At 37.9% G+C, this 20,488-nt stretch overlaps 2 protein-coding genes across 3 annotated transcripts; one reads left to right on the top strand and one right to left on the bottom strand.

The window, feature by feature from the left end:
* LOC105164527 lies at window positions 614–2,658 on the top strand. Its single transcript, XM_011083177.1, has 3 exons — window positions 614–881; window positions 1,316–1,956; window positions 2,026–2,658. Exons 1-3 carry the CDS (start codon window positions 614–616, stop codon window positions 2,656–2,658), a joined length of 1,542 nt encoding a protein of 513 aa, XP_011081479.1.
* Window positions 6,752–17,820, bottom strand: LOC105164507 (lysine-specific demethylase JMJ25-like). Of its 2 annotated transcripts, none has more exons than XM_020695115.1 (15): window positions 16,533–17,820; window positions 16,337–16,449; window positions 15,764–15,863; window positions 15,538–15,676; window positions 15,310–15,373; window positions 14,487–15,231; window positions 12,367–12,696; window positions 11,003–11,059; window positions 10,420–10,951; window positions 10,199–10,314; window positions 8,481–8,553; window positions 8,310–8,395; window positions 7,707–7,826; window positions 7,529–7,590; window positions 6,752–7,215 (listed from the first exon to the last, which is right to left on the bottom strand). In XM_020695115.1, exons 1-15 carry the CDS (start codon window positions 17,634–17,636, stop codon window positions 7,122–7,124), a joined length of 3,735 nt encoding a protein of 1,244 aa, XP_020550774.1. In that variant the 5' UTR covers window positions 17,637–17,820; the 3' UTR covers window positions 6,752–7,121. The 2 variants fall into 2 exon arrangements, with proteins under 2 accessions (XP_020550774.1, XP_020550775.1); XM_020695116.1 differs by having other exon boundaries at window positions 10,199–10,311.

Here is a 20,488-nt window from a genome sequence, read left to right as displayed (position 1 = left end):
CTCAAGTCAGTGTTTGGTTGAGGTCGAAATATGGGATCGCTTAGGAAAATAGCGAGCTGAAGCGACCTGAAGGTAAGATGCGGTCAAGACGACGTACCTTTAATGCACTGACTGTGAGGTATTTATAGAGAACCTGGGGGTCTATCGATCCGCTATGCGCGCGCCACGTGTCTCAGGTCGTCGGGTCGGGTCGCGACCCGACCCGGTAAAAGTGGCACGGGTCATGCTGGCAAGCTTGCGATTTTGGGCCCATCAGGGGCAAAGTTGTCTTTTTATGAGAGAATAGGGTTTACCCCCATCATTACTCCCCTACTTTTCTTAGTGTGAGTAGCACGCTAAGGAAAGTCGAATGGTCCATCTTCTTAGTGTGAGTAGCACGCTAAGGAAAGTCGAATGGTCCATCGATCTCGTCCTTTAGATCATCACCGCCTATCTCGATATCCGACCGTTGTCTTCGACACGAATCTCCATAAATTTACCCCTATAAATATAGGGGGGTCGACTGCTGCTCTGCTCTTCACTATCAATCTCAATCGTTTCTCGCGCGACCTGCCTTTTCCAGCTGCGACCTGCCTTCTAGCCAGGTACTTCCGAGCGACCTCCTTTTAATATTATGTCTTCCAAGCCTAGTAGTTCTAGTAGCTCATCTGGTAGTTCATCGAGTAGCTCTGGTAGTTCATCGAGTAGTTCTGGTAGTTCATCTGCTAGTTCTTCGGGTAGTCCCGGCAGCTCATCTGCGACCTCACAAATGCCCATAGCTCGTAGAAAACAGATAGGATCTCCTAGCGTAGGCAGAAGCGACCCGAAAACAACAATCCCGCTGATGACCCCAAAACATAGTGAGGGCGAATCGACTGATAAACCTTGGCTAACCATTGAGAGTACATTATACTTGACAGCTGACGCGATTAGAGAGAGGTATTATATTCCTCTAGATTACGAAATTATTCTTCCTTCTCTCACTGCCAAACCAAACTGCTCTTTTGTTACCAAGTGAAAGTCCAATGTGGGCTCTTGGAAAGACAAATTTTTCTTCCTTCGACCTCCTCCTAACCAAGTCTGGCCATTCCCTTGTGACTGGCGAACTACTAAACCCGTACCCCAAGTCCACGGCGTAGGGTTAGATGACGACCTGATTGTTACTATCACCCAGTATCAATATGAAGCCAAATTGCTTTTGACGGAGCATACCCTGAAGCTCGCAGGTCTCAGTCCGGCACCTATTCGAACCCGGGGTTCTTTAGGTGATCAATCTCTTACCTCCCTCTGTTCATAATTTATGGTACTTAGTGGTGACTGGTTTGTATCTTTGCAGATTCTGTCGTGATGGATGCCCGCATTGCAAGAATGGTTCGTGCCAAAAGGGCTAAGCGAGCAGTTCCTCCATTGGGACCAGACTCCCAGCGTACTCCATCTGCTCCCTCAGAAAATGCGCCGAGGTCGCACGGAGTTCGCTCTCTGAGTTCGCCGTGCCCGACTCCCGTTGAGGCCGCCAGTGAAAATAACGATCCCGTTCCTGAGCATCTGTCGATTGGTTCCGAAGAACAAAGTGATCCTCAACCGCTCATACGGAAGAAATCCAAGGGGAAACAGGTCGCTTCAGAGTCGTCCAAGAGGAAGCGTAATTCCCTGCGACCTAATCCCCCTTCTCAAAAGAAATCCAAGGCAAATTCTTCAGCGGAGAGCGAGAATCTGAAGGTAGTTGACGAATTGACTGCCTGGTGGAGAGAGACCCAGGTGGACCTCCAATCGCCTTCATATAGTCCTGCTGCCATGGAGGGTGAGAAACTGATACCGAACTGGGCCATCTCGGGTCAAAGTTCTGTGCTGAAGACCCATGTTGGCCAAGACTCCTGGGAGTTGTATAAATCCACCATCCTGCCTCGCGATCAAGCTCTCCTCGCTCCCATGTCGCATATTCGGGTCGAGCAGAACTTCGCTCACTCCCTCGCACAGGTAGTGTTCTACCAACTTCATCAACTTCTTTTGTTTTTGCCTTAACTAATTCTCTGCTGCTATATGTAGGTCTCAGCTTTCGGGCATCATTTGTCCTTGAAGTGCAATTACTGGCGACATGAGAAGATGGTCGCTGACAAGCTACTCGAGGAAAAGAGCTCGAAGTTAGCGACCTGTGAGAAAGAGAAGGTCGAGCTCGAGGCTCAGAAGTCTGAGCTTGAGGCTCAGTTAAGAGAGCTCAGGCAGAAGGTCGCATCTTCGGTGGAGTCGGCTAAGGCTGAAGGATTTTCGGCGGGTCGGGTGGTCGGCCGAGAAGAATACCTCTCCTCAGAAGAGTATCAACACAAGCTCGAAGTTGCCCGGAATCAAGGTCGCGACCAGTACTTGAGTTCTGATAACTATAAGAAGACCTTAGCGGACACTCGGTTACAGGGAGCTCGAGATTTCATGAAATCTACCGCCTTCACAACCGCTGTAGAAGCTAAGTCTGCTGACTACCTCATAGAAGGTTTTAATCGCTGCATTTCTCAAATAAAGAAGCTGAAGGGGTTTGCCGATGGGTTCGACACGAACTGGACCGACCCGTCCTTGGATGGTAATCTCGCGGCGTTCCCTGAAGAACCCCCTTTGAAACATAATGATGAATTTGCGGTCTTGGTGGAGGAACTTGAGAATAGGGGCGAAGATGCAGTAGATAAGTAGGCTCTTGTATTTCAATTTGTAATCATTTACGCAGATCACTGTGCTTACCTCAGAGTTGTATCTGTAAATTATCCTTCTTCTCAATGAACTTTCTTCTTTATGAGAGATTCCCCTTTCATCTTCGTATTCCAAGAATTCCCATTAGTAAGGTAATCATCAATCCGACCTCAAATATAGGGAGAATTGGAGGGATTTTCAAGCACTTTCCCTGATCGCATTGATCGGTTTCGGCTGACAGGGAGGATGCATTCTTTTAGATCGCATAATCAATGGTCATCAGACGATTTTGCACCTTATGTTATCCTGACGGGTTGTACCCTTTCCAGGCCTCGTAGTTGGTGGTCCTTTATAGACGAGGGGTCGCGTTGTTGACGGTCTTTTGCAGGTCGCATAGTTGATGGTCTTTGGCAGACACGACAGGTCGCGCCTTTGCGGGTCGCGTAGTTGATGGTCTTTCGCAGACACAATAGGTCGTGCCTTTGCGGGTAGCGTAGTTGATGGTCTTTCGCAGACACAATAGGTCATGCCTTTGCGGGTCGCGTAGTTGATGGTCTTTCGCAGACACATGAGGTCGCGCCTTTTGCAGGTCGCGTGATTGGTGGTTTTTCGCAGACACAATAGGTCGTGCCTTTGCGGGTCGCGTGGTTGATGGTCTTTCGCAGACACAATAGGTCGTGCCTTTGTGGGTCGCGTAGTTGATGGTCTTTCGCAGACACATGAGGTCGCGCCTTTTGCAGGTCGCGTGATTGGTGGTCTTTCGCAGACACAATAGGTCGTGCCTTTGCGGGTCGCGTAGTTGATGGTCTTTCGCAGACACATGAGGTCGCGCCTTTTGCAGGTCGCGTGATTGGTGATCTTTCGCAGACACATGAGGTCGCGCCTTTTGCAGGTCGCGTGATTGGTGGTTTTTCGCAGACACATGAGATCGTTTAATTGGTGGTCTTTCGCAGACACATGAGGTCGCGCCTTTTTCAGGTCGCGTGATTGGTGGCGGCATGATATTGCGTCGTAGAATAGGATACCACTGGAGCTATTTATTTCATGTGAACATTCATACGTGCTAATACAACCAAATATTGTAATTGCGTACATGATTTGTGATGTAAATACTAATATTTCAAAAACATAACAATCATCCGTCATGGAAATAAAGACACGAACATACCCACTGTAGTGGATTGCTATCTTCAATCCTCATCACGCTTGCTCTCTGGAGGTGACGGTCGTCGCGTTCTAGTGGTATATTGGCGGAGAAGGTCCCCTCTCATGTTACCTTCGCCAATTTCGTCTTCGTTCTCGATCTCCTTCCCATTCTCTATCCTTGATTGCATTCATCTCCTCCTCGTTGATATATTTGTGGGCCAAAAGCATCAATTGTTCCACATCTCCGGGAGGATCTCTAGCTAACGCTGATGCGAATGGTCCCTTCTTTAAACTGTGTATTAATATACTCGTCATCATATCAATCCGCAGCTCCTGCACCTCCAATGTCTCATTATTGAATCTCCCCATAAAATCTTTAAGAGATTCCTCTCTTCCTTGCCGGATCGCGAATAAGTGGATCGCTGATCTTTTTGACTTTTGTCTGCTGGCGAAGTGGTATGCGAACCTGTGTATCAATTGCTCATATGATCCAATGGTCCCATTAGGCAAGCTGGTGAACCATTCTTGTGCCTTCCCTGTCAAAGTAGTCACAAACAGTTTTGCGTTAATAGAATCCGTTTGCCTATATAGATTCATTACCATTCCGAACGTAGTGATATGCTCGCGTGGGTCCTTCGTCCCATCGTATCTAGGTAGATCGGGTAATCAAAAATTTGGACCAACAACTTCGGATAGCATTTCGTTGGTGAAGGGCGAGTTCGTATTTTGCCTAGCCCGGTCGCCTTGCTTCTTCAGGTCGCTTCGCTTCTTCAGGTCGTCTAGCTGTTGCTTCAATTTCTCTATCTGCCTACTTACGCCTCCCACTTCAGCTCTGGAGATCGCTGGCTGTCCTGCCTTATTGTTGCTAGATGCGGTAGCTGATTTCTCTCTCACCCGACTAGTTCTTGGCACTACTTCCTTATTCTTCCTTATGCGAACAGTTCCTTCTACTTGACCACCCAAGATCATTTTCCTCCGTTCTTCCGTCCGTCTTTCCCCCGATGGTTCCCTAACAGATGGGCAGTGCTCATCCATGACATTCTTACTCGCTATCCCGATCATCCGCTGCTTCTCTTCATCGGTTAGATGCCACCTTCCCTCTTGTTCACGCCTTGATGATTCTGACATGGCGAATTCTTCCTCAAACCAAATCTAAAAAGGGGCTTTCCTCAGATTCCCACAGACGGCGCCAACTGATCCGGGTCGAAATCTACGCGACCTCCTTGGTTCGATCTCCCAAGCGGTTCGAGGTCGCTCCTCCCCCAGACTAGTGATTGGGCCCTGAGAAAAGAAGCAGATCGTTAGGCTTGCTGGGGTGGCCCCCAGCTAAGGCCCTCCGATACTCAAGTCAGTGTTTGGTTGAGGTCGAAATATGGGATCGCTTAGGAAAATAGCGAGCTGAAGCGACCTGAAGGTAAGATGCGGTCAAGACGACGTACCTTTAATGCACTGACTGAGAGGTATTTATAGAGAACCTGGGGGTCTATCGATCCGCTATGCGCGCGCCACGTGTCTCAGGTCGTCGGGTCGGGTCGGTAAAAGTGGCACGGGTCATGCTGGCAAGCTTGCGATTTTGGGCCCCATCAGGAGCAAAGTTGTCTTTTTATGAGAGAATAGGGTTTTACCCCCATCAGACACATTTACTATATTTTTACAATTGCTTACGAATTATATTAAATTTAATTACATTTACTATATTTTTACAATCTCAAGTCTTCATTAGTAGTTTGAGACTTTTATCGAATTTCGAAGTTTATCTTTCATTGTTTTTGGAAACATTTTATCATTAGCAATTTAATTTATGATTCTGCTATTTCATATACCAAAGGTATAAAAATGTCATGGCCCTTTCTTGCATAACTTATTAAATAACTCAACAGAATTGTACAGTATTTTATTTTTTTTCCCATATAATCAAACAGATGAATTTCAAGAAGTCCAACACCAGAAAGAAAGAAAATACAACTTTAAGAGTATTATCAAGAAAAAATGATATCATTGTGTCACTAAACAATATTTGTGAATATAAAAATGATACTCTTTATTTGTCAAAATCCCAATTTTGCCTAAAAATTTAATTCTCTGAAAGTTACAGTATTTTTATAATTATTTATTTATTTCACTATATTTGAATTAGTTGCCTGCTTTGGGGTCCCCAACCCCAAGCGAAAGACTAGGAGCAGCACATACTTGTTGCAATTGTACTCTTTTATATCTCATTGATGCATTTTTATTTTTTTTTTTTGGAAAAGTGCTCAAAATATTATAAGGTTGACATCCAACAAAACCAATGTTAATGACAGAGCTTGAAGGAAATATCCTTTGTTCTACTACTAAAACCAAACCATTTAACACTTACCCAAAAACAAAAAATTAATATAAAGATGGCTCACATTAGCTTTTATTTTCAAAATTATCCTATTCCATCACTTATTAAATACATCTCATTTTGAACTGAATTCAAGTAAAGATGAAACTAATATTCCTTCATATTTTTCTCTTTATAGGAAATTAAAATATACAGAATTTATATGTACTTTTAAAAAAGAATCATAATAAATATGCACCCACATCATATTTATGTTTAACTTATCTATAAATACAGAGGAACTAGACAAATTCTTCAAAAGAAATTTATGTATAGTCTTGCTTAGAAATATATTCAAATGATTAAATTAAAAACTTGAAAATGGACAACAGAGTTTACATAATTCAATAAGCTCCAAAAAGGACTTACTAAAAAAATTGAAGTATATTAACAACGATAAAAATACATTTTACTAAAACAGAATAATAATAATAATAATAATAACAAAGAAATCAAAATATAAAATCATATCGACATTAATTTACATTACTATTCATATAAACAATAGTATTGCAAAATTAGTTAATCTGAAGAAAATGGATTATACTTTGACGACGAGAAAAATAAATATAACCATAGATAATAAATATAGACACGAATTGATTAATAACCACAGTTGCACAGTTAATTCTACTTACTGCTGTACAAGATGGCCACGGCCACAGTGTTTGCATATTAACAAGATTTACACAAAAAAATCACTGGGCTAGAGGGCCAGAAGAGAAGTTTAAACCGCAAAATATAACAGCAAAAAAGAACTACCAACAGATTAATTCTCAAGATCAAGTGTTGCAGGGCCAACTAGACTATATTGGTGAGTAGAAGTGTTACCAGGACACATGATTACTGGCGACAGAGTTCAAAATGGTCGTCGTCTACAAGCCTGAGGCAGGACCTAATTAGTCTGAACAAAATATGATTAGGCTTATGATACGTGTTGACCTTGATAAATTCATCGTAAGTGAGGATCTTCCGGTTGTTGACCTGAGTTTGGCTCCGATTGCATGGTTCCACAAATCTGGTTGTCAGCTTCTTGTTCTGCAGATCTGAGGTTTGAAGTTTCTTTTAGTGTCAGTTTAGAGGTGGGATATTTGCATCGTACACGCACATGCAGATCCTTTAAAATAGCTAGTTATTTGCAATCTTATGGCAACACATGTGACAAGTTTCAAAAAGAATTCAGATCTTGTGAAAAATTCAATTTTGACATTTTTTGACTACCAAGACCCATTTTCCAAGAACATTTCCCCCAAAGACTATGCATGACAAAACTGAATCCAACTTGCTTAGCAAAGAGTCGAAAAGGCATGGGTGCCTAAAGAATTAGCAAGAGAGTGATCTCATGCAAGGTACACTCACAAGATTAGATCCTTGAGATGAGAAACAGCATCTTGTAATGCATATATAGCCATCTTCTTCACCTGTTTCAAGTTATGCAACCATAGGAGCATTAGTGCGTTACTAGACTTTTTAATCCAACAAGGCAAGAGCTGCTGCAAGTGAAATATCCTAACAATCAAACCAAAGGCATATGTACCTCCAATTTGTCCTCCTTAGCTCTGTGGTTTTGGGGAAGAGTACGAAACCCCTCAGTCAAGCGAATGCACTCTCCAAGATTTTCCGGGGAAACAAAGTCAAGAGCAACTTTTATACAAGACTGCAAATTGCAAAGGGAACATCAATCAGGAACATTGGTGCCACAATATTAAGAATTATAACAAGGAATGTGAGATCAAATTTAACTAACACCAGATTGGTTTAAGGAAAAAGTTGGTAGAAACCTACAGATTCTCAGGTAACTGGTAAATAACAAATACACAACTGAGCAAGGATAAAAGTAAGAAATCTTTAATAGATCTGAATTTCATCTATAACTGCACTACAGACTTTTCTATCCTTCAAGAGCTTTTGGTAAAATGAAGTATCACTAACTGTAGTTTTAACAGAGGCTTGGCGAAAATAAAAGATTAACAGGCAAATAAGTTCGGCATTAAGACTTGCAGTTCCCAAGGGAGTAATATGGATAGGAAATCCAACTAATAGGCCGAACTAGAAATAATTCAAAAGTCACATACGCATTAATGATAGGTAGTCAATATCAATATAATATTGCAACAAGCTAATCCAAAGGTTGATGTACCTTAAGATTTCTGACTTGATGAGGACATCCAGCAGAAATGAAAACAGCCTCTCCAAGTTTTTGCACAAAGGTCCATGGTTCAACTCCTACATAAATTTTACAACAGAACGTAACTAAAACAATGACAAGGAACAAAAAAAGCACTAGCCAGGGAAGCCCAACAGTACGAACCAAATTCCTCCTTGAGTTTTGCTTTATGATAAGAGGTCAAGTACAAACTCTGATCATGAATTGGGTGTACAACCTGCATAAAAACATTTTCAGGGTACAGACAATAAATTACAAAAGAACTAAATAGTCTTAGCTCACATTTGACCATGAAATTTATTACCATAAAGGGGAAAAAAGAAACAAGCACTACTTTGCCCATATACCAGTTCAAAGAATTATTCGTCACTCAACGAGATGACCAAAGCAGGCGGCCGCCCAAGTTGCTACATTTTGACCAAACAAATGTGAACAAAGAGCTTTATTAGGTAAGTGAGCATGCATCAATGGGAGAAAAGAACATCAACCGATAGGGTCTTCAACTACAATCACTCCAACCAATAAGCCCAACCAAACCACAATATAATTGGTGGTTGAAGGTCCTATAGGTGGTCTAGGGTTAATTCGAGAAGTATAGATGACAGCAAACCACATTTAGCTTCAATAAATGAAATCTAAACATTTATGCTTATATACGCATCTCACATAAGACTAATTAATTAGTCCTTATGTAGTATAATTTTGTTGTCTTATCAAAAAATTTAAAACTCAAGTACCAAGACTAGTTCTTATGCCTAATGAATTAGTTACACGTTGAATGACACTGGATATATTTAGAGTGGGAGACCTATGAACTCAGTTCCGCTGATAGTTTAGTATTTTGTTATAGCATGAGTGATAGATTTGTGACCTTTGGACTTGCATCTAATGCTAAAAACTTGAATAATGTTAGTTGTGGAGTTATTAACTTCATATGATATTTTACCGGGCTCTATGTTAAATGCTTTTAACTATGATTAATTTGTAAAATCTATTGAATACAATTATAAACGAGAAGACAATGAATACAATAGAATTTGAAATAATTAAACATTTAATTCATGATCTAATAAAAGATATAGGAAACCTGAATCATAACACAGAAAAATGACTCCAACCACCGAAAGACTAAAAGTTCTACACAGCAAGGGCCACTTCTTGTTGGATTGGACTATTAAGGTGCTTTGGGCCAAAGTTGGGTTGGGAAAAATTAGCAAAATCAGCACAGTACACGCGTATCCTCCTATTAACCAGCAAAGGAAATGAGAAGCTTAAATGTAGAACAAAGAGAAGAAAAGTGCATGCTTCTCCGTGTAATAGCATTTTGCACCTGACTACATTTGTGTTTAGTCTTCCACCTCTCAAGACGAAAATGAGCCAAATTAAATAATGGGCTTAAACTACCAAAAGAGCAACTAAAATATTCAGCAGAACTAATAAGCCAAAATGATTACTTCGCAGGTCATCGAAATGCGCAATGAACAAATGGATATGACAGAACATAAAATTAAAACAAACATAAGTACAGACTAAATCAGCTGCTAAAACATAAATATGCAGCTCAGCCAACCACATATCCTTGGTTAACAGGAAAGCCGGGATTCAAGTCATGTAATGGAACTCCATAATCTATGGGATAAGAAGCATAACCTAATGAATAACATATCATTATTTCTGTTTTGGTTACTTCTTCAACTAAGAAAATTACGCAAATCCAAACTCAGTAACATTTATTTAAAATAATCCAATTCAGAGAACATCACATACGCTCACTCTTCAAATGTAAAAAGAAGCTATAATTTTGTCCCACAATAAAGCAACAGTTGTTTGGTTGTACTTTACTATTATAAGTTTGCTCTTACCTGCTCCACCGGACAACCATGGATATGCCTGAATTCTTTATGGTGTCTTCTAAGATATTCCTCAAGCTTACGGACATCTTCCCGACGGAAAATATCCCAAATGGCACCTCCCTCTACTATATATGGTACAAATGCAGGACACCTAAAATTAGTCTGACCAGGAAAAACTGACCCGCCTGGTGCACGTGATCCTTGAGCAATTTAACATGAGAAGAAATTACCTTTTTCTGCCCCAATGTTGATTTCCTCTGCATTCCTCACTTCTTGAAGCTTTTGTGAGCCAGTTGCAATATGTGCTGACTTCCCATTCAATGCATTACTTAATTTTTTATTTCTACCGCATCTATTGCCCTTTGTCCTCTTCACAATTCCAACCATCACATCACTGCCATCCTTATTCTGAGATGCCAATCCAGAAGCTGCATTTGATTCCTTAATATTGTTATCAAGCAAAAGGCTGTCTTCAACGTTTATGAGCAAAGAGTCAGTATCTTCCACCTTGGGCTCATCATCATTCACCTTAGTTTTAGCATTTGTACTCTGGTCACCAGAAGACTGAGATTGTTCATTTCTACCTTTAGCAGCAGCAGCAACAGGAAGCAATACTTCAACAGGCGATGAGCCTGGAGACTCCAAGTTCAGGCAGGCATTAGATTCCTGCATGGCTATCCCGGTCTCTTTGTGATTTGCATTGGCATTACAGAAAAGTTCTCTCTGATCTTGTATCACGTGCTTTTCCTTTAATTTTTCAATTTTTGAAAGTTCACGTTTCTCAGGAGCCACATCAGCAGTGTGCAACTCAATTTTTGAAAGTTCACGTTTCTCAGGAGCCACATCAGCAGTGTGCAACAAAATATTCACCTAAATAGTATGATAAATCCACTCATATTAAAAATATTCAAACTGCAAGTTATTAACTAGCAGTGTAAACAGCACAGAACAAAAAATTAAAAAAGAAAAACTAAGAGCCCTATATCCAGATGTGTCATTCCAATACCGTGTCAGAAAAACTGTTCTCCCCTTTCTATTTGATGATAACCTAAGATTTTTAGAAGAGGGATGACCATCTTGAAAGTTGATATGATAATATCTGTATATTTAAGGAGAGAAAATAAAAAAGAATAATTAATATATTACAAACAGGCGAAAGGGACTACAAGGAAGAAAATTTGTCAAAGATTATGCTCCCTCCGACAGATATGAAAGCTTCTTGCAATGTTCTTCACATTTTGTGCTCGTTGCCAAACCAGCAATCAACTAAAAGCTACTTTTTTTATCAGTCCCATTCCCAACTAAGACCATTTTTCGAATCTTTTTTCCAAATACTCATTTTTTCACAGCCAAAGGACAGGTTTGTTTCACGTCCAATAACATTATTCAATATAATGCAGTATGGACCCACAGATCAAGGGCCCCAGATCTAATTCTATTCTAATTTTATTAATTGTTTTCTGAAGGAAATCATGCCTAGAAAATTATTCTTCAGAATCTCATGGGTGCTTGCCAAACAGAAGTGAAGAGAAAAGGAAAGTGCAGGTGTGACAGGCATTATGCTCGTAATCAAAACAGCATGCTCTTCAGACAATTTCTTAAGGAAAAAACAGCCAAAATAAAAGAAAGGTTTGCCTGTAAATTGTTTGGGATTACACTGCATATCAAGATGGTGATTCCCAACCAATGGCTGTGGGCCCTGTGATATTTAATATGCCTTCATTAAATATTACACACACCCACTGCATATCAACCCAGTGTAACGTGTAAATTATGCAGTGTAATCCCAACCAAGCAGGATTCCACAAGAAAAGAGAAAGGCACATCAAGATTTAAGGGGATAAGAATATCAGAGCCATAGGTTAGGAGCATACAAAATGATATTAATTTTCAGGAGATGTAATATTCTTTGCCAGCAATAACTCTGTACCAGGTAACATGCCACAAAATATTGAAGTGACCTAATAAGGCTTCTTTACACTAAACTGAATTACTCCCAACCAAGCTACCTAAATTACTTGGTATAATAATGGACCTCAAGATGCTATTTTCATCAAGTTACTATACAATTTGGTAATTTGAATGGTGATTTTGACATTTGTGCATATATCTTCCAGTGCAATACTTAGTTCAAGACAATTAACTAAGCAATTTATTAATATTGAAATATCCCTTACCGCATCTGAAATATCACAGTGAAGCTTAGTTACAGAATCCCCACGTCCAAGCTCTTCAGCAAATCCATATGCTATATATGTTTTAGGCCCAAGGTCCGGTTTCAGCATTTCAGTTGACAATTTTGAAGCCAAATTCAGAATTCCAGAACGTGGGTGTGTATACTCTTTATAGGGCAAGGCACTAAGAAATTCTGCTCCATGGCGTGGCAATCGCTTCTCAAATAAGGTGGATGGCGGCCAATCCTTCAACTTAAGCATTTCAGGCCAGGAGTTTTTATAGTTGCGACCGTCTGAGTAACCCGTAAAAAATTTCCGTATATTTATATCAACCTACAAATTCACATTAAAATTGAAATTTTTTGTGATATTTCCAACAGGTTGTCATCTACATAGAACCACAATAAAGTATGGAGACAATGAAAACGGAAAGCATTCATCTGCATGGCCAAATGATAGATCAAAGTTGCAGTCTAGTTGATGAGACATCATAATCTACAAATTTTTTCTACTGGCAAAACCATCATAGCTGTTAAAAAAATAACAATTCACTGAAACTCTATATAATGAAAAGAAAATTCATCAATGATTCGCCGAAGGAACAGCAGAAAGCATTAAATTCATTACACATTAACAATACAAAAAAAGGGAACCTTATTTGGCTAACGGCTTATGATGAAATAACTTTCAGTGCCAAATTAAAAAAACAATTATTATTTTAAAAAAAAAAAAGAAAAGAAAAGAACAACTTTTCAGTGCCAGATTTCTAGGATTTCATGAACTCTACTTCCATTAGGAAGTAACTGCCAAAACAACAGACTTTTTAAGTTAATTACTTAATTTTCTTATGGAAGGTAAAGAGAAATAAGGGTAGCTGCTCTTCTCATTTCCATTTCCACTGAAGAAAATCACCAAAGGTAAAGGTGATCTCACACAACTTGCTTTTCCTTTTTGAGGATGCAAATAGTACCAAGAACAGTAACTTGATAAAATAGAGCTGAGAAGGATGTGTATTAGCTAGCACTGGAACTATGATAAGACCATTTATGAGAACGCAATGATTAAATCAAGGAAAAATAACAGCAGCGAAGAGGAGTAAAATAAAGAGAGAATCAGCAGATAAGAGAATGCTTAATCCTCACCGGGCTAGAGTAAAACCAAATAAACAAATTCAATTCACAGAATTTATCAAGTGTATTGGACAAATAGGAATAAGCATAGAATGAAATCACAGAATATTGAAAGGATTTAGGCTACAAAAATATAACAAAACAGTATAACACTATCAGATTGTTTATGACAACCTGTATTGAAACAAGTAATAGTGTTTTGAATAGCAAAAATCCAGCTCAGGAAACAATTTCGTGTTCGGACGTTGTTCATAACCAAACAGATAGTGCTTCAGTACAAAATTAGTAGGGAGTTGAAAATAGAGGCCATTATAGTACAAGAAAGAGCTTGAGGCTTTTGTCAAGATTAGCATCTAGGCAAGGGCAATTCTCAGTGGATAAAGTGAAACCAATGCAAAGTATCTCAATAAAGACAAAATATAAAAAAATTGGGATTGCAAGTTACATAAAAAGTTTCATTTCAGATAGAATTTTCCTTTCAATTGATAAGCCAGGCCTAAGCAATATCAATTGCTAAGGAACAAAAATTATCAACATTTACCTACAACCTTCTGGTATAGCATTACAAATTTACAAGAAAGAAGAGAGGAAATCAGAATAAACGAATTATCAGGGATTGGATTCTTTTGTTGATATTTGTGCTTTTTGGTCAAGTAATATTCCTAGAAACTAACATTAGATGCCAACAAGTTATCATTATAAAACGTCTCTATTTGATTCAACATCCTATATACAACTTCTTGCTTTTCTCATATTTTTGTTGTGTTTTCAAGTAGATTTTGTCATTAGGTACTCCAGGAGCTGCATTGTCCACAAACATTAAACTCATTCATTTAAGGAATATTAAGGATTTCTGTATTGAAAAACGTAAGTGAAGAGTATAATCATCTTAATGCTGCAAAGCTAGTAAACACCATTCCCAACCAAGCCTACAGGAAAATATATCAACACACCTTTAGGATAAACCCCAAGTGGTTTCTTATAAGTGCTTACCTCACATGAGTCAAGGCAATCTACTGCTGTCACCATCAAGTCAGAGGAACCCCTTTTAATTGAAATCTTACGGAATGCACGCCACATTACCATTGGATCCCAACTCAATCCAGATGTGAGTTTGAGAACATCACGTACAACAATTGGCTCTCCCATAATCCAATGTCTCTGGAAGTGCTCCAGTTTCCCTGGCTGGATTTCACTTGCCAAAGGACAGTACAAGTCATTGTCACCAGAACTTCGGTAGGAAGCCTTGCGCAGTTGCCCATCCCAAACACTACCACCGTCATTAGATTCCGAACAAGGACATCGACCAGAAATATGAGATACTTCAGCAGGTCCACAGGCAACAACTAAATTTTCAGCCTTCTCCTTCAACTCTGACACCCAGCTTTCACCAAAAAAACACTTGAGCTCCAACTTACCATGTCCACACCCACCCCTTTCCTCTGGCGGACAAGGAATCTCACCTAATTCTGTCACTTTCCACTCAGGCAATGGCATCTCCTCAGTGCTACAATTCGACTTACTGGATGAAATTAAATTTCTTCCCCTTTTGGAAGTCACAGAAGGTTCTGTTCCATGTAAGTAGTGTTCACCTCTATCAATATACTGGATTACTACCTCCTGGTCACACCCTCTCAAACAGCCTTCTCGAATCTCCTTGCAGCAAGTGATGCAGAGATCATACGAACATTTCGGACAACTTCGATGAAAATCAACTATAGAGGTCCTGCAGCTATTGCTGCACAAGAAGAAGTGGCATCATTTATTCAAGGACAGTACTAGACTTACTATTAATCCACACGGATAAGAAGCTTACCAATATACACGCTCATTAGGAGAAAAGTCAATTTTCTCTATCTTTAGATCTGATAGAGCTGATCCTGCATGAATGCAAATTATGCCGATAAGGCTAACAATAGAAAAGGTTTATTAATGTACCATAGAGACAATATGAAAGGAGCCAAATCAACTCTCTATAAAGCATTTCTCCATCAACCAAAATAAATCCCATTACATGAATACAATGAAATATGTGCAAAGTTACCACGAATCTTAGCTTCAATATCTTTTTCCGTGATCTGATCATGATTAAAATCTTCAAGAAAAGGCAGGAGGAAACTAAGGAGATACTTAAAGAAGCGTATCTTTTCTCTGTTATCTTTTGGATCACCAGAAAACTCACTCTGCATCAACAGTCAGAAAAGTGTTGAGGGAAAACATTTAATCAAAAGTTAAGAATTAGCACATAGCATGAAGACCATAAACACAACCTCAAGAAGATTAACTCTTTGTAAACAAGCTTTACAGTTGCAATTTTGACGACAACATGGGCACGCCTCCGTTAGAGCTTCTTCTGATAGTTCAGGATACCTATAATGAGCACGCCAACAAGAAAAGCAATGAAGTCTCGAATAATAGCAGGTTTAGATGCTTGATAACATCTACAACAGTAGGTACAACTTCAAACCAATTTAATCCCTTACAAGTTCTAGAAAAGCACTCAAACCGGATAATCACTTTGCACCCATTCAGTGTTGGTGCCCTCTCCTTGTTCCACGGTATAACATATAATAAACCCAAAGGTAGGAGTAGAAACTTGTAGAAACCAAAACAAGGAAACAAAAGTTTTTACAGTGTGCTATTAAATTAGGTCCATCAATGTCTTTGAACTTAATTTGAGAGGGAATCGATGAAATTTGATGATGCTTAAAAGCATTCATGTTAGCCAATATTTCACCACTAAGTTTTGTGCTTTATTGCATTAGACAAAGTAATGATGATGTTGCCTTTAAAAATGATAAAAGGTAGAGTCTCTTAGATATTGATAGGTATAAAGAATGTACCACGCCTCAATGCAAGGAAAACAGTAGCGCCTACGGCGGCATTGGCTGCACCTCACAACTTTCCTATCACTCCTCATGCATTGATGACACATCTGATAAGGGTCACTGGGATCCTGTTTGTTTCAAGTAAATTTATTTCAATTCCAAATCTTAAAAGTTAAAAAACAAACCCAAAGAGCACAGAGTACAAGCATACATCACTGGTATACTTCCGTTTGGTGAGAACTCCTGGTCCATCCATCGGTTGTGGAGATTTTCTTTTCCTTAGATTGTACCATGAGCCATCATCAGAACTATGTTCATCTGTTCCAGCTCTCTTACTGTGAACTATCTTTTTTTCTTGTGTTCTATGATCTTCGCCCTTCTTCCTATATAAAACCGACCCAAGAGTGACAGTTCTCCCAGGTGTCTTCACTTGTCTATCCGTCAATTCAATTTCTGAATCACCATCAGAATGACTCTCTTCGTTTTCAGTTTTCTTCATCAGCAGGATTGTCTTCTCCCGCACTTTTATGCCTTTACTCTTAATCTCCTCTTTACCGGACTCCATCACATTGTTCTTCGCCCGTTTCTTCACCACTTGAAACCCAAAGTCATCTTCTTCACTTTTTTCTTCTTCCCTTTTCACTTGCATTTTCTTCCCCCGCAATACGCCGCCCTTTTTCTTCAGCAAAGCCCCAGCCTTTCCATCTTTTTTACCAAGTTTCACCGCAAGAACATCATCACCCTCATCTGAAGATTCTGAACTGCCATCAATACCGCTCCCATCCTCCTCAGAAAAGTCTGATTCCTCCTTTCTTGCTGCACCACTTCTTTGTACTGACTCCAGCCTCTTCTCCTCTTCCACATCCTCTCCACTCTCATTCCCCGCAACACTGGACCCTGCCACTTCTGTCCTCGTCCTCAACCCCTTCGTATTCCCCGTTTTCACTACACCTACTATATCCCCATCCTCTGACTCCGTATCAACTTCCTCCCCTCCCTCATCCCCATCTAAATTCTTCACATTCTTACCATCCTTCTCCTTACTCCGCAACCTCTTCTCCTGAATCACACCCCTTTTCTCCTCACCTACACATCTTCCACCGCCTTTAGGAGGCCCCTTTCCCACAACCCTAGTAGCACGGGCAGAAGCAAAGGCCTTCCTTTTAGAATTCTTGCCGGTACTAGAAAGCAAATACCGATGCCTCTCGCAGTAGGGCTGATCCCCAACCCTCAGCCCGCGGCACCGCCACTGTTTCCCGTCACTCCTCCGGCACCGGACGCCATCCGGCGGCGTCTTCTCTCGCTCCCCGGTCATGCAGTTGGCGCCTTGCTGGGAAGTTGGTGGTAAACTCGGTTTAGCGTTTTAGAGGGAAAATCAAAGGGATTTCAATTTCACTACTACATACATATTTTAACACAACATATATATATATATTTGTGTTTGTGTGTGTGTGCAGATGTGAGATTTTGGCTTTTCATTCCCCCGCCCATGGTTTTGATGAAAATTTTTTGGGGAAATCAAAGGGTTTTTTTTTACATTTGAAATTTGAAATTTGTTAAATAAAGGGTTATATTCACATTTCTACTATATTACATATCCCTAAACTAATAATTATTAGTTTATAATTTGAGTTTAAAAAATTAAACTAATATATTTTAATTTAATAAAAAAGGTAATTAGCATTATAAGTAATTGTAACTTTAAAAATTAAAAATTAAGTAATATATGACAGATAATAAACTATTTCAAAGGTAAAAATATATTATTAATTTTTTAAACTTAAATTATAAACTAATAAATCTAAATATTTTTTAGATAAAAATGAAAATTTACATCTCTATTTTCTAATATATATCATTTACAAGAATTTGACAAAATGTACGAATTTATTCATTTTTTTATTTGAGTTAACCGAATGTGTTTTATCCATTGTCTAGAAAAGCCAAGTCTCATTTCATTAGTTAGTACTTTTTAGTTCAAATGAATAAAATAAATTCTTCACGATTAATATTTATTTATGATGTATTCTACTAATTTATTATTTTAATTTGATCTACTAGCCACACTCGACGCGATTTCCGGGAGCATAATATTATAAGTGTAAACAAAATAAAATCGTATATTTTAAATTTAAGTGTCCATAATTTAAATACGTGTAAATTCTTTAATTTAAACTCATTTACTGATTCAATATATCATTATTTGTAATATCTCATAATTTATGGATATAAGATTAACTAATAACTCATAAATTAAAACAACAAAAACCACATTTACAAATTGTTCAATATAAAATCATTAAAAATTTCAAAAGAAAAGAACAGAATATAACTATCGATAATAGCTTCTTTTAGTCTTGGTGGTTGAATATTAATGTGATTGATTTAATAATCACTAATTATTGATGTACACGATTTTTGCAAGCATATAAAAAAAATTATGATATGAGATGAAGAGCAAAATGAAATTCATAATGAGCAAAAAGAAAAAATATTTGTGAGAAGAAAGAAATGTGGAGTGAGATGACAGAAAAAAAAAATTTTCTAATTGTAAATTTATTAGATATATAGAAATTTGTATTAAAATCAATCATGTACAAAATTTTTCTAATTAAAAATCAAATAAAGTCTTACATTCTAATTTAAATAGGACAATGTATAAAACTCACCTATATTTTAAAAAGTCGGCTAAAAATTTCTTTTTATTTTAAAAATAGGTTAAAACTCCCCCTGTGTTTATTAAACATAGCTCAATTACCCCCTCTCCGTTTAATTTAACTAACAGTATTAATTTTTTTAGAAAATGACCGCTGTATTCTTGCTTAATGTATATTATTTCTTATTTTAATGACTGTTGGATCTTTTTTTATTAAATATTAATCATTAGATAATTAATCTCAATCGTTATATTTTAAAAAATGAAAGATCAACATTCATTAAATTATTTAACTTATATTATATATAAATAATTTAAAATTAAAAAAATATATTATTATTTATATATATAAGAAAAAAAACTAACTATCCCACCCCACCCCCTCACCCTACCACCATTTCCATCGCGTTAGAATCCGCGGCGAATTTTTCGAATCATTGGATCTCCACGAATACTTTACCAAAATAAGTTAGGCTAATCTCATTAGAATCGTCTTAAAGAGATTAGTCTGATGATGGTGGTGTGCGATTTTTGAAATCATTGGATCTCCACAAATACTTTACCAAAATAAGTGAGGCTAATCTCATTAGAATCGTCTTAAAGAGATTAGTCTGATGATGGTGGTATGCTCGGCCAGACGACAACAAATCGATGCCAAATATGTTCGATAGTCGTGGTTTGAGCCTAGTCTCTTCAGTTGATAAAAACTCAAATTGACAGTATGGAAATGTTCAACTTGAAGAGATGATTCAAATGGTACCACTGGCGGCCGGAAACTCATTCGTTCACTTTTTTTCTTAATTTTTTAACTAATATTAATTATATTAATAAAAATATATTTTAGTTAATTAAGAATATTTTAAATGATTATAATAATTAAATATTTTAGCTAATTAAGAATAATTATAATAACAATTGTTGTAATTAAATATATATTTTAATGAAATAAAAATAATTTTAGATTAATAATTAACAATTATAAAATTATTTCAATAGTTTTTGAATAGACTAATATGTCATCAATATATACTATTATAAAAGTAATATAAGGAGTAAAAATATCATTCATAATTTTCTGGAATTCAGAAGGAGCATTTTTCAAACCAAATGGCATAACATTCCATTCGTAATGTCCAATAGGAACATTAAATGCAGTTTTATATCTATCAGATTTATTAATTTGTATTTGCCAATATCCTGATTTTAAGTCAAATTTAGAAAATACTAAACTATCATAAAGTCTATCAAGTAGATCTTTTTTATTAGGAATAGGATGCCTAATCCATTTTAATGCCTTATTAAGTGGTTTATAATTTATAACTAATCTTGGAATACCTCTTTCAATTTCAGAATGTTTATTAACATAAAAAGCAGTACATGACCATGAAGATTGAGAAGGACTTATTAATCCTTTTTGTAAAAGGGATTCAATTTCTTTTTTGCATAATTCTAAGTATTCAGAATTCATTTGACAAGGTCTCGCCTTAGTAGGTATATTCTTTTCATCAAAA

This window comes from Sesamum indicum, linkage group LG6, assembly GCF_000512975.1.
Source record: "Sesamum indicum cultivar Zhongzhi No. 13 linkage group LG6, S_indicum_v1.0, whole genome shotgun sequence".
Lineage (NCBI taxonomy): Eukaryota > Viridiplantae > Streptophyta > Magnoliopsida > Lamiales > Pedaliaceae > Sesamum > Sesamum indicum.
The sequence above is the reverse complement of the archived record's forward strand: the minus strand, read 5'-3'. Positions and strand labels throughout refer to the sequence as shown.

Excerpts from the sequence above, each read along its gene's own strand:
- LOC105164527 (XM_011083177.1), top strand. The coding sequence starts at position 614 with ATGTCTTCCAAGCCTAGTAGTTCTAGTAGCTCATCTGGTAGTTCATCG. Across the intron at positions 882-1,315 it reads ACCTTGGCTAACCATTGAGA|ATTCTGTCGTGATGGATGCC; the intron begins GTACATTATACT and ends GTATCTTTGCAG. Across the intron at positions 1,957-2,025 it reads TCGCTCACTCCCTCGCACAG|GTCTCAGCTTTCGGGCATCA; the intron begins GTAGTGTTCTAC and ends TGCTATATGTAG.
- LOC105164507 (XM_020695115.1), bottom strand. The coding sequence starts at position 17,636 with ATGACCGGGGAGCGAGAGAAGACGCCGCCGGATGGCGTCCGGTGCCGG. Across the intron at positions 15,232-15,309 it reads CCTAATGAGCGTGTATATTG|CAATAGCTGCAGGACCTCTA; the intron begins GTAAGCTTCTTA and ends CTTCTTGTGCAG. Across the intron at positions 10,952-11,002 it reads AGAAACGTGAACTTTCAAAA|ATTGAAAAATTAAAGGAAAA; the intron begins ATTGAGTTGCAC and ends GAACTTTCAAAA.